The sequence below is a fragment of the Notechis scutatus genome, chromosome 4 (assembly GCF_049901735.1).
Source record: "Notechis scutatus isolate UNSWTSFEM ecotype Mainland chromosome 4, rNotScu1.2, whole genome shotgun sequence".
Classification (NCBI taxonomy): Eukaryota; Metazoa; Chordata; class Lepidosauria; order Squamata; family Elapidae; genus Notechis; species Notechis scutatus.
The window spans coordinates 1,822,227-1,835,863 of NC_142012.1; the positions used below are offsets into that span (position 1 = coordinate 1,822,227).

The 13,637-nt window shown below is 43.9% G+C and overlaps 1 protein-coding gene across 1 annotated transcript in view; it reads left to right on the forward strand.

The window, feature by feature from the left end:
• Positions 1-13,637, forward strand: part of DNAAF9 (dynein axonemal assembly factor 9) — a 119,128-nt gene that overhangs the window by 1,389 nt on the left and 104,102 nt on the right. The window contains exon 2 of the mRNA XM_087962569.1: positions 7,736-7,815. Coding sequence (XP_087818695.1) covers positions 7,736-7,815 — 80 coding nt within the window. The remainder of the gene's footprint in view (positions 1-7,735; positions 7,816-13,637) is intronic.

Genomic DNA, 13,637 nt, shown 5'->3' on the forward strand with positions numbered 1-13,637 from the left:
ACAGGGTACAAATAAGCCATCAGATCATACTAGGAAGCAGGGTGGCTCAACAACTCAATTGGGCGTTGTTGTGTGGATGCATCTTTTAAATATTGGGAGCGTCGCTGCAGATCCCTTGAAGCCAGTCGCTCGCCTTCTCGATCTGTTCCACGGCTTGATTGTGAAGAGATCCTAAGGAAGTGGGGGGAGGAGGAGGCAAACAAAATACAGGCGGTCCTCGACTTACAACAGTTCATTTAGTGACCATTCAAAGCCACAACGGCACTGAAAAAAAGCGACTTGGGGCCATTTTTCAGGTGCACAACCCTTGCAGTCATCCCCGTGGCAACGTGTTCAAAAATTCAGGTGCTTGGCAACTCGTGTTTACGACGGAATCACGTGATCCCTTTTTACGACCTTCTGACAAGCAGAGTCAACAGGGAAAGCCAGACTCGTTTAACAACCACGTCACTAACTTAACTGTAGTGATTTAACACCTGTAGCAAAAAAAGGTCGTAAAACAGCACAAAACTCAATACCTGTCTTGCTTAGCAACAGAAATTTCCTCTTCTTCTCCTCCTCTTCCTCCTCCTTTTCCTCTTCCTCCTCCTCCTCCCTCTTTCAAATTTACTGAACCAATGTCTTGCTTTGCAGCAGGAATTTTGGGCTCTGTTGTCGTAACTCAAGGACCCTCTGTACAAATTATTGATCTGGCCTCCTTGTGAAAATCCGGTCTTTTTCCTGCATCCTTTTATAGGAATAAGATTCTGTCTAAAAATGGCCAAACGAGGTCCCTTTCCAGAGCCCCTTATAAAGAAAAGGGCCTTTCCATGCTGGATGGGGAATTCTGGGAACTGAAGTCCACAAATCTTAAAAAGATTCCAGGTTTGAGAAACACTGTGTCTGTCAGCTGGTGCTCCATTCAAAATCCAAGAAAGAAACACTTAGACTCTTTTAATTAGAGAAAAGATATCTTTTACTGGAAATGAAGTGGTAGCAAGGAGAGGATTCTGAATCTGAGGAATCAGGCGCGCAAATCACATGTACAAAGTGATGGAAATGTTCCCACCCCCAATAGTTCAAATGGTTCTTCCAATTAAAAGTTCTGAATATGATCATGTGGGCATCTTCAGGTGGTGATGAGGCCTCTGTCCGTTGACCTTGGCATACTTTGATAAAGGTTTGCAGCCGCGCAGAGAAAAGAAAGCTAAGCGAGAAATAGAAACCTAAGCAGGAATGTCCTCTGTCCCCCTCCTCATTTTATACAATACTAGATTGTAACACCTCCAGCTCGCTTCCCAGACGTTATCCCCCTTCCTCCCCTGTTACTTACGACAGCCGAAAGATGCAAAGCTGAAGTAGAGGATCTTGAAGACTGACACACTGACTTGCAAGAGAGATGGAAGCAATTTCAGGAATTTAAGCAAATAAGTGAAAAATCAGGATATTTTTCAGACAAAGGGGTTGATCGGAGGACTGGAGGCTAAAACATATAAAGAACACTTGCTGGAATTGGGTAGGTCTAGTTGAATAGAAAGAAGGACTAGGGGTGACATGATAGAAGTCTTCCAAAGGGTTTGAAGGGTTGCCCCAAAGAAGAGGGAGTCAAGCTGTTCTCCAAAGCATTTGAATTCAGGACAAGAAGCAACGGATGGCAACTCATCAAGGAGAGAAGCAACCTAGAAGTAAGGAATAATTTCCTGGCAATGCGAACAATTAAACCAGTGGAACTCCTTGCCACCGGAAGTTGTGGGTGTGCTCCATCCCTGGAGGTTTTCAAAAAGAGACTAGATGGCCATTTGTCTGAAATGGTGTAGGGTTTACTGCCTGAGCAAGGGGGTTGGACTAGAAGACCTCCCAGGTCCCTTCCAACTCTGTTATTCTATATCAGGGGGGCTTGAAACTCGACAGCTGGAAGACTTGTGGACTTCAACTCCCTGAATTCCTCCTCCAGTCAATGTTAGCTCAGGAATTCTGGGAGCTGAAGTCCACAAGTCTGAAGCTGTCCAAGTTTGAAGACTCTTGTTCTATATTCTACATTCGGAAGGATTCCTTGTAGTAGAGGTAGTTTTTTTCCCCCCCTCTTCCAATCATTTATTTAGCAACCATTTGAAATTACAACGGCATTGGGGGGGAAAAGTGTTCCATGACCAGTCCTCGTACTTATGACCATCCCAGTCGTGTGATCAAAATCTCAGTGCTTGGCAACCAGCACTGACCAGTAGTTGATTTTTTTTGTTGTTGTTGTCATGGACAGCCGAAGGAAAAACAGAAGCAGGAAATGCAAGACTTGAGAAAAGTTTGGCGGTTTGAGGCTTTCATTGTGGATTATTTTGGAGAAGCAGGCTGGCTGGGGAATTCTGGGAGTGGAAGTCCAGCCATCTTTTTAAAGTGGCCCAGGCTGGACATCCTCGTGATCTACAGAGAGATCTACCGCAGCCTTTGGGATCCTATTACTTTTCTTCCTGTTTGCACGTACAGCAAACTTTGCTTGCCAAGGTGACAAGTAACCTAATACATTCTCAGCTACCAGTTTCATGCCTACCAGTCCTCAAAAGAAAGGAATTTAGGCAGCCTAAATCTGAGGAATGTGTGAAATTAAACCCAGCAATATAAGGATCTTGGGTTGTTGAGTCACCTTGTCCCCAATGCAGCAAGGACAGATAAGCTCACAATTCTTTGGGTGTGTGTGTGTGTATTCCCCAACACAGAATACATTTACACAAAATTCCAAACCCCAACGTTCATGTCATTTGCACAAATTATACAAATTAGAAACTATTTTGGACATGACATTATTTAACAAACATGCCCTATTCAAAAAACGATGTGTAAACATTGGCTCTCACCTCCATTCTTCCATCTTGAAAGTTTAAGATTAAACAGTGAAAGCGCTCTTTGCTGACCCCAAATAACATCAAAACAATTGTGAAACATTAGTTTTCAGTAGCTGTATAGAAAAGAGACTGGAAAATTGGACAACAATAATTTCCATGTAAACACCTGCTAAACCTCCAAACAAAAATATTTTATGAAGCAGCTGAACACTACGTCAGCATGCTGTGGAAAGTTATTAAAATGGAGAGTTTGGGGGATGCATGGTATATGGTCTCTGTAGTAGTCTTGACTTACGACCACAATTTGAATCAGAATAATCGAGCAGTGGTTATTAAACAAGATGTTTTTGCTCAGTGATCACATTCCTCAGACACCAGACTGTAGTCGTTAAATAATTAAACACAAACGCACCTGTAACACAGCATAGCACCGCTTATTTGCATCATTGGCAGTCCTCGGTTTACGAACGTTCGTTTAGCAACGGTTCAGGGTGACGATGGCGGCGAAAAAAGGGACTTCACGATCGGTCCTCGCGCTGACAACCATTTTCAGCATCCCCGCAACGACTTGAGGAAAATTCAGGAACCTGGGAACCGGCATGCATTTAATGACGGGTTGAGATGTCCAAGGGTCACATGATCGCCACTTCCAACAAGGAAAAATCAATGGTGGGGGGATGCCAGATTCGCTTAATGACCACGTGGTTCACTTAACTGAAGTGATTTGCTTAGCCACCGTGGCAAGGAAGGTCATAAGTGGGGCAAAAGTTACTTGACCACCTCGCTTGGCCATGTAAATTTCAGGCTCAATTGTGTCGTAAGCCGAGGACTACCTGTAAATAGCTAAGCATAGATTTTTCTCCCCACCTTTGGCGATACAAGGTCATAAAACAGGGCGGGGCTCACCTAACAAAGGCATTCCTCAGCGACATAAATAGTCCCAGTTGTGGCTGTAGGTCAAGGATTATCCGTACTTGGGGAACCTTCTGCTTGGAGTAGGAACCAGGGAGCCTTGCGGGCAGCCTGAGAAGGGAGATCGTTTGCCCCAAGAAGGCGTGAAATTCCACCGCTTAGAATAGACCATTGTCTGCAGGGGCTTTTTGTGGAGGGTTGTGTGCCAGGGAAGGCGGCTTTTCCTGGTGGGGTAGGAAATTAACAGAGTGGAGGGAAAGAAAGGAGAAGGAAAAGGCAGGCAGGAAGGAAGGAAGGAAGGAAGGAAGGAAGGAAGGAAGGAAGGAAGGAAGGAAGGAGAAGGAGGAAGGGAAGGAAGGAAGACAGGAAGGAAAGGAAGGAAGGAAAGAGAAGGAAAAGGAAGGAAGGAAGAAGAAGAAGGAAGGAAGGAAGGAAGGAAGGAAGGAAGGAAGGAAGGAGGACAGGAGGACAGGAAGGAAAGGAAGGAAGGAAAGAAAGAAAAAAGGAACAAAGAAAGAGAGGGAGGAAGACAGGAAAGAGAAAGAAAGAGAAGAGAGAAGAAAGAAAAGGGAGGGAGGGAGGAAGACAGGAAAGAAAGAAACAAAAGGAAAGAAAGGAACAAAGAGAATGGGAGGGAGGAAGACAGGAACGAGAAAGAGAAAGAAAAGAAGAGCAAGAGATAAAAGAAAGGGAAAAGGCAGGGAGGGAGAGGAGGAGGAAGGAAGGAAGGAAGGAAGGAGGAAGGAAGGAAGGAAGGAAGGAAGGAAGGACGACAGGAAGGAAGACAGGAAGGAAAAAGGAACAAAGAAAGGAGAGGAAGACAGAAAGAGAAAGAGGGAGAGAGAGAGAAGAAAGAGGGAGGAGACAGGAAAGAAAAAGAAAGAGAAAACGAAGGAAGACAAGAAAGAAAGAAGAAAGAAAGGAAAGAAAGAAAGAAAGAAAAGGGAAGAAAAGAAGGAACAAAGAGGGGAAGGAAGGAAGAAAGACAGGAAAGCAAAAGAAAGAAAGAGAATGAAAAAAAAAAGAAATCTGCAACAGGCCTCAGTTGCTGCTTTTTGTATATAAAGGTACTCGACTTATGACCTCAGTTGCGCCCAAAACCGAGTTAAGTGAGTTTCCCCCCCCATTTTACGACCTTTCTTGCCGCATTTGTTAGGTGAGTCACTGCAGTTGCTAAGTTGTTAAGTGAACCTGGCTTCCCCATGCCCTCTGCTCGTCAGGAGGTCACTAAAAGGGGACCTCGGGACGCCGCCACCGTTGTAAGTATGAACCATTGGCCAAGCCTCTGAATTTTGATCCCGTGACCTGGAGGGTCGTTGCACCGGCAGCACGTGTGGAAAAAAACAAAACAAAACAAAACAGTGATCACTTCACTTTTCCCCAGTGCTGTTGTAACTTGGAGCGGTCACTAAACGAAGGGCTGAGAGGGCTATCGATAAAAGCCCTTTTATTGGAGGGTTTGGAAAAGCGGCATTGGGGCCCGTGAGATTTGCTGGCCTTCTTTTCCCTTCCGAAATTTACCATTTTCTATAACCGCCTCAGCCTTTTGAAGGTCTCTCCAAGATGGTCGTCTTGGGGGGGAATCGCTCGCCCCCTCAGAGCCCTTTATTTCCCTGCACGTCTGCAGCGTCTCTGGGGACATTTCCTGCCCCTCTTCTTCTGCGTGGCTTTCCCCCACCCACCCTTTTTAAATTCTTCCTTTAATTCAGAACTCTCCAAACCTGGCCGTATTTTAAGACTTGTGGCCTTCAACCCCCAGAATTGTCCTCCTCTTCCTCATCCTCTTTTCCTTCTCTTCCTCTTCTTCCTCCTCTTCTCTTCTTCCTTCTTCCTTTTCCTCCTCCTCTTCTTCCTCTTCCTTCCTCATCCTCTTCCCCTCCTCCTCCCCTTCCTCCTCTTCTTCCTTCTTCCTTTTCCTCCTCCTCTTCTTCCTCTTCCTTCCTCCTCCTCTTCCCCTCCTCCTCCTCCCCTTCCTCCTCTTCCTTCCTCCTCCTCTTCCTCCTCCTCCCCTCCTCCTCTTCTTCTTCCTTCTTCCTTTTCTTCCTCTACTTCCTTCTTCCTTTTCCTTCCTCTCTTCTTCCCTCTCCTCCCTTCCTCCTCTCTTCTGCCCTCCTTCCTCCCCCTTCCTCCTCTTCTTCCTTCTTCCTTTTCCTCCTCCTCTTCTTCCTCTTCCTTCCTCCTCCTCTTCCCCTCCTCCTCCCCCTCCCTCCTCTTCTTCTGCCTTCTTCCTTTTCTTCCTCCTCTACTTCCTCTTCCTTTTCCTCCTTCTCTTCTTCCTCTTCCTTCCTCATCTTCTTCCCCTCCTCCTCCCCTTCCTCCTCCTCTTCTTCTTCCTTTTCCTCCTCCTCTTCTTCCTCTTCCTTCCTCCTCCTCTTCCCCTCCTCCTCCTCCCCTTCCTCCTCTTCTTCTTCCTTCTTCCTTTTCTTCCTCTACTTCCTTCTTCCTTTTCCTCCTTCTCTTCTTCCTCTTCCTTCCTCATCCTCTTCCCCTCCTCCTCCTCCCTTCCTCCTCTTCTCTTCCTTCTTCCTTTTCCTCCTCCTCTTCTTCCTCTTCCTTCCTCTTCCTTCCCTCTTCCTTCCTCTCCTCCTCCCTCCTCCCCTTCCTCCCTCTTCTTCTTCCTTCTTCCCCCCTCCTTTTCCTCCTCCTCTTCCTCCTTCCTCTTCCTCCTCTTCCCCTTTTCTTCCCCCTCTTTTGCTCTTCCCCTCCTCTCCTTCTTCCTCCTCTTCCTCTTCCTCCTCCTCTTCCTCCCCTTCCTCCTCCTCTTCTTTTGTCCCCTTCCTCCTCCAGACGGGGGGCTTCCCTTCCTGCCATTGACACAGTAGGGCCTCGGGAGCCTCCGGGCATCCTGTTGTTGACTGACCAGTTCCTGTGAAGGCCTGATGTCCCCGTGAGGAATCGCTCCAGCGGGGCTGCCCCAAAGAAGAGGAGGGGGGGGTCAACCTATTCTCCCAACGCCCCTTAATGGCAGGAGGAGAAGCAACGGATGGAAACTCATCCAGGAGAGAAGCAACCGGGAACTAAGGAGGCATCTGGGATGGTGGGAATTCTGGAATTCAGCCTCGAATTTAGGAGAAACTTCCTAACAGGGAGGACAATCAACCAGTGGAACGGCCTGCCACCAGACGTTGTGGGGGCTTCATCACTGGAGGTTTTCAAGGAGAGACTGGAATGGTGTAGCGCAGGGCCCTCCCAAACTTGGCCACTTTTAAGACTTGTGGACTTCAACTCCCAGAATTCTCCAGCCAGCTCTGCTGGCCAAGTCCAGGGGAAGCCGGATTCACTTCACCTCCCTGTCCCTAACTGAATCTAGCAGTGATTCACTGAAGAACCGTGGTAAGGAAAGTCGTAAAATGGGGCAAACTTTCATTTAAACAACCCCCCCGGCATGTCGCTTAACAACAGAAATCTGGGACTCAATTGCGGTCGTAAGTCCAGGACTGCCTGTATGAGTGTGGAGATCATAATTAAGAGCTAGCATTGGTCTGAAATGGTATAGGTCAGGATTTCCTGTCTGGGCAGGGGGTTGGACTAGAAGACCTCTAAGGTCTCTTCTAACTCTGCTATTCTGTTCTGTTCTATTCTACATTCCATTATTCTTTCCTATTCCTATTCCTATTCCTATTCCTATTCTATTCTATTCTATTCTATTCTATTCTCTATTCCGTATTCCATATTCTATTCCGTATTCCATATTCCATATTCTATATTCTATATTCTATATTCTATTCTACAACATTTTCCTACTTGAGCAGGGGGTTGGACTAGAAGACCTCCAAGTTCCCTTCCAGCGCTATTCTATTCTATCCGAACCTAACCTAACCTATCCTCTATTTTCTATCCTATTCTATTTTCTATTCCACTCTACAGCTTTTTGCAAACTCGGCAGAAGGCCAAAAAAAAGTAAAAATAAAAGAAGTCTCCTCCCCCGATTCAGCCTAAAAACAACTCCGCTTCTCCTTTTCCCACCGCAGCCTCTTAATTCTTGTTCCCCGTTTCTCTTTCTCCAGTTGCAGCCGACTTCGACAAATTCAGAACATTCTGACGGAGAGCAACAAATCCCAGCCAGATGGCATCCTCTGCATTTTGGGTAAATTCTTTTCATCCTTCCCATGCATTGACAGAGGCTCTCTCTCTCTGTGTGTGTGTGTGTGTGTGTGTGTGTGTGTGAAAGGGGCAAGCCTGTGTGAAAGGGGCAACTCCGTGGCCTGCGTGAGAAGCATTCGATGTGTACCAAGCTTCTTCTAGTCGAGAAGGTGGCTGCTTTTCATTGAATTTATAATTCAATGAATTATAGAATTTTTTGGAAATTTCCTCTCCTCAGGAGAGGCTAAATAGACGAAAAGTATGAATAGCCTTTATTCTCTCGTACTGGGCATCTTCCGGATCCTTTCAGCCGCCCTCTCCAGATTTTTTTTCCTTGAATAAAGACAGTCAGAGCAGGATAAACAACAGGCTTTGGACTGAAACTTGGAAGGGAGTCAGAAACTTGGTTAAATGGACATAATCTGGTGGCTGTTCCCATCTTCCTTGAGTCAGAGTGAGATTTTTGCAAAGAAGCGGCGAAAGAGAGCTGGTTAGGCCAAGCGGTTAAGATACCAAGCTCGCATCTGGGAGAGTTTGAGTCCCACTTGGGTGGCTTTGGGCCAATCACAAGGAGACAGAGAGTTCTAGTCCTGCTTTAGGCATGAAAGCCAGCTGGGTGACTTTGGGCCAATCCCCAGCAGATGGGGAGTTCTAGACTTCCCTTAAGCATGAAAACTGACTGAGTGATGTTGGGCCAATCACTAGGAGATGGTGAGTTCTAGTTCTGCCTTAGCCATGAAAGCTAACTGGGTGACTTTGGGCCAATCCCCAGGAGAGGAGTTCTAGTTCTCCTTAGCCATGAAAGCTAACTGGGTGACTTTGGGCCAATCCCGGAGACGGGAGTTCTAGTTTGCCTTAGCCATGGCAACTGGGTGACCATTCCTTAGCCATGAAATAACTGAATCCCAGAGAAGTTCTGTTTTGCCTTAGCCATGAGCTAACTGGGTGACTTTGGGCCAATCCCAGGAGACGGGAGTTCTAGTTCTGCTTGCTGAAAGGTACCTGGGTGACTTTGGGCCAATCCCAGGAGCGGGAGTTCTAGTTCTGCCTTAGCCATAAAGCTAACTGGGTGACTTTGGGCCAATCCCTAGTTTGCCTTAGGAGGGCCAATCCCAGGAGGGGGAGTTCTAGTTTGCCTTAGCCATGAAAGCTAACTGCCCAATCCCAGGAGCGGGTTCTAGTTTTGCCTTAGCCATGAAAGCTAACTGCTTCTAGTTCTGCCTTAGCCATGAAAGCTAACGGGTGACTTTGGGCCAATCCCAGGAGCGGGATTCTGTTCTGTTAGCAAGCTAACTGGGTGATTTGGGCCATCCAGGAGCGGAGTTCTGTTCCAGCCGAAAGCTAACTGGGTGACTTTGGGCCAATCACTAGGAGACGGTGAGTTCTAGTTCTTTATTTATTTATTTATTTATTTATTTGATTTGCCAATTGTTTACAAGATAATAAGTATAAGTGTATACATAGTTGTGAATACATGAAATGGGTACATATAAGAAAAATAAAAGAATAAGAGAAACAATAGGACAGGGACGGTAGGCACGTTGGTGCGCTTATGCACGCCCCTACAGACCTCTTAGGAAAGGGGTGAGGTCAATAGTAGACAGTCTAAGGTTAAAGTTTTTGGGGTTTGGGGAAGAGACTACAGAGTCGGGTAGAGTATTCCAGACATTGACCACTCTATTGCTGAAGTCGTATTTCCTGCAATCAAGTTTGGTGCGGTTTACTTTGAGTTTGTATCTATTGTGTGCTCTTGTGTTGTTATGGTTGAAGCTGAAGTATTCATTGACAGGTAGGACATTGCAATGTATGATTTTATATACCATGCTTAAGTCAGACCGAAGACGGCGTAATTCAAGGTTTTCTAGTTCTAGAATTTCAAGTCTGGTGGCATAAGGTATTCTACAACGAGTAGAGGAGTGGAGAACTCTTCTTGTGAAATATTTCTGGACTTTCTCAATTGTGCTAATATCAGATACGTAATGTGGGTTCCAGACTGATGAACTGTATTCGAGTATTGGTCTAGCAAATGTTTTGTATGCTCTGGTTAGTAGTGTGATATTACCAGAGAAAAAGCTACGTAGGATTAGGTTAACAACTCTTAATGCCTTTTTGGCTATGTAGTTGCAGTGGGCTCTAGCACTTAGATCATTAGAGGTGAGTATTCCAAGGTCCTTTACAGAGCTTGGGTCATCAACAAGATCTTGACTATTCAGCTTGTATTTTATTTTCTGATTTTTTTGCCAATATGTAAGACAGAGCATTTATTTGTTGAGATTTGAAGTTGCCATTTGTTTGACCCTTCTGATACATAGTCAAGATCTTTTTGTAGGGTAGCAGTATTGTCTGTGGTGTTGAATAGCTTTACATCATCAGCGAAGAGAACGCAATTGCTCTTAATATGATCACAGAGGTCGTTTATGTAGAGTATGAAGAGAGTTGGTCCTAGAACACTGCCTTGGGGGACACCACTATTGACAGGTACTGGATTTGATAGGACGCTCCCAATTTTGACCATTTGTTGTCTGTTTGACAGGAATGCTTCTATCCAGTTATTCAGTTGTCCAGAGATACCATAGGATTTTATTTTTAGGAGTAGTTTGTTGTGTACCACTGAATCAAAGGCTTTACAGAAGTCTATGTAGATTGCGTCTATTGCTTTGCCCTGGTCGAGTTGTGTCGTCCATATGTTTTTGCAGTGTAAGAGTTGCAGATTACAGGATAGTTTTTTTCTGAAACCAAATTGTTTATTGGAGAGTAGGTTGTTTGTCTCTAAGTGGAGGATGATGGATTGGTTAATAATTGATTCCATGACTTTACAGGTGACGCAGCATAAGGAGATTGGCCTGTAATTTTCAACTAGGCTTGGGTCTCCCTTTTGAAGATGGGGATGACTGTGGCTTGTGACCATAGGTTAGGCAAGGAGCTGGTCCTGAAAGATTTTTCAAAGATTATGCTTAGAGGTTTGGCTATGGCAGTGGATAGCTTTCTTAAGAAGTAGGCACATATTCCATCCGGTCCAATAGATAGAGATGGTTTTAGATTGCGTAGTGATTTTTCAACATTGTCTTCTGTGAAATCGATATGTATTAGATCATTGTTGTTATCTGTGGTACGGCTAGGAAATACTGGGCATGATCCATTGCTGTTTACAAATACTGAGCCGAAGAATGTGTTAAAGATGTTGGCTTTAATGGTGTCGTCATTGCAGTCTTTACCATCAGGTCCTATCAAGGGAGGGATGGACCTTGAGTCTTTTAGTTTGTTGTTTACAAAATTGTAAAAGCACGGTGGAATTGGTGCTTAGAAGGTTTTCCTCTTGTTTAATGTGATAATTGGTGCATTCGGTCTTTATCTGGTGGCATAAATTTTTGTATCGGTTTTTGAAATTGGCAACGTGACCAGATTTGTTTTTCCGCCAGAGTGATCTCTTTTTGGATTGAAGTTTCCTTATTGATATGGGTAATCTGCTTTTTTGTTTTGTTTTGGGAGTTGTTGTTGGTACATATAGTTTGATGACTCTTTTGACTTCAAGTAAAAATATGTTGTAATGGTCTTCAACAGTATTGCATCCAGTGAATAGAGATTGCCAATCAAGGGATGAGAGATCGTTGTCTATAAGATCATAGTTGCCTTTTTTGAAGTTATAATTGGGGATTACATCATTGCGGTGATTTTTGTGTGGACGTATGTTGAGACAAAAGTCAATCATATTGTGGTCACTATTGGAAAAGGGTTCTTTAGTTTGTATTCCGTAAATTAAATTCAAACTATTGCAGAAGATGAGATCGAGGCAGTTTAGTCTAGTGTTGTTGGTTACTAGTTGTTCCAGTCCCAGATTTGTAATAGCATTGTAGAAGGTTGTGTGTATGATTTCAGTTGTACAATCATTTAGGGTCCAGTCAATATGAGGTAGATTGAAATCACCAAGAAAGATAAAAGGGTATGGGCAGGATGCAGCCCATGTTAGTAATGTATTTAGCTTGTTTACATGTTCGATGTCATAATCAGGTGCTCTGTAACATAGTAAGAATCGAATTGTGATATTTAAGGATAGTTCACAGATGATGGTTTCAGGAAGGGCAAGCTCCTGGGTAACTTGGATATTTTTTAGATGTAAGAATTTTTTATAGAATATAGCAACACCACCTCCTCAACGATTTTCACGATCTGATCGGTAAAGATGATAGTCTCTTACTGTGGTAATGGAGTCGGGGAGAGATGCATTGAGCCATGTTTCACAGACAAATATAATGTCGAAGTTAGCCATATTTAGGAGGATGAGAAATTCAGGTATTTTATTCACGAGGCTTCTTGCATTGAGTAGTTTGCATTTAAGGCCGGCAGTAGTTGGAATTGAGGTAGTTGGGGCGTGCGTGCCTAGTCTTGGGTGATGGTGGATCGGTTGAGGTAGGGTTGTGGTTGAGGGTAAAAGCTGAGTATTGGGTTGCGTGGCTTACTTTTGATACAGTTAGCATGGTAGTCAATGTACAGGTCCTTCTCTCCATTGTCTAGACGGTTTTTGAGTTCAATGCGGAGTACACGGGAGCGGGCACGTTGCTGTATGGTTAGGTCAGGGCGGCAACGGAGGTTCTTATGGTTGGTGTTGGTTTTGGCGAGTGAGTTTATAGTATAAATGAATTTACGTTTGCTTGATTCATTTTTGCAAATGACCCTGCACAAGCGTGGGGCCACAGAGCCGTCTCTCTTTTTGAGCTCTCGGTCGATGCGGGAAATGTCAAGTATTTCATCAGCGGAGATGGTTGATGCTTGATAATCTCTGATGATGTTTTGGACAGTTGTGATGTCATCATTGACATTGATGTCCTCTAGACCAAATAAGATGGCGTTTGGACGTTTCCATTCACGCTCAACGGCTTCTCTGATGAGGATTGGGATATCAATATTTGTCTGGGTTGTGTTTATTTGTGGATTGGGTTTTGGATTGGATTGTGGTTGTTGGGTAGAGATGTGGTTTGTAGCTATTGGATGTTCAGGTTTTTGCGTTGTGTCTTTTTTTTCAAGGTTGGATATTCTTTCTTTTACGGCGTCCAGGGATGCTACTATGGTGTTAAGGGATGTTTCAATGGTTTCGATGGTAAGGGATGTTTCAATGGTTTAGATGGTATCAACTCTTTCAGACAGATCCAGTTTGGGTCTGCATGATTTGCAGAAATATGGAAACTCATTGGATGATTCTAGGTATTGAATCATTTGCTCAGGTAATCCCAAGCAGTCATGATGAGCGTATTTTTTACACAGAGAACATTTGATGGAGTTTTCATTATCCTTTAGATTTTTGTAGCATTCAAGGCATGTGCAGGAGTCTTGTGGTTCATTGGTGGGGATTATCTTCTCTTTAGGTTGTAGTTTGGCATAGGATTTTCTTTTTGGCATGGTAGGTTTGTTAAAATAGTACTTTGATTGAATTAATTAAAGGAACAATTTTGGGTAATCTATATAGCCAATATTACATCAAACAATCAATTGCAGTAATCTCTCAAGTCAGATAATATTCCTGAGCAACAATCAGCCTGATCAATTAATTACTCTAATCACTAATCAATTAATTACACTAATCATTAATCACACTGTTCATTTAAATTCACTAAATCATTGATTTTGCTATTCAATTATATTACATGAATTTTGATCTTTTAAACTAGTCAGTAATCACACTATTTGCACTAAACACTCTAATCACACTAATCAATTAAAAACAATAAATCAATTAAACCATTAATAAAATATTTTATAGAAATTGATTATCTAATCGTTGATATAGGTGATGAGGTAGAAAAGTTGTAAGTTTTGAGGTAATGAATTAAT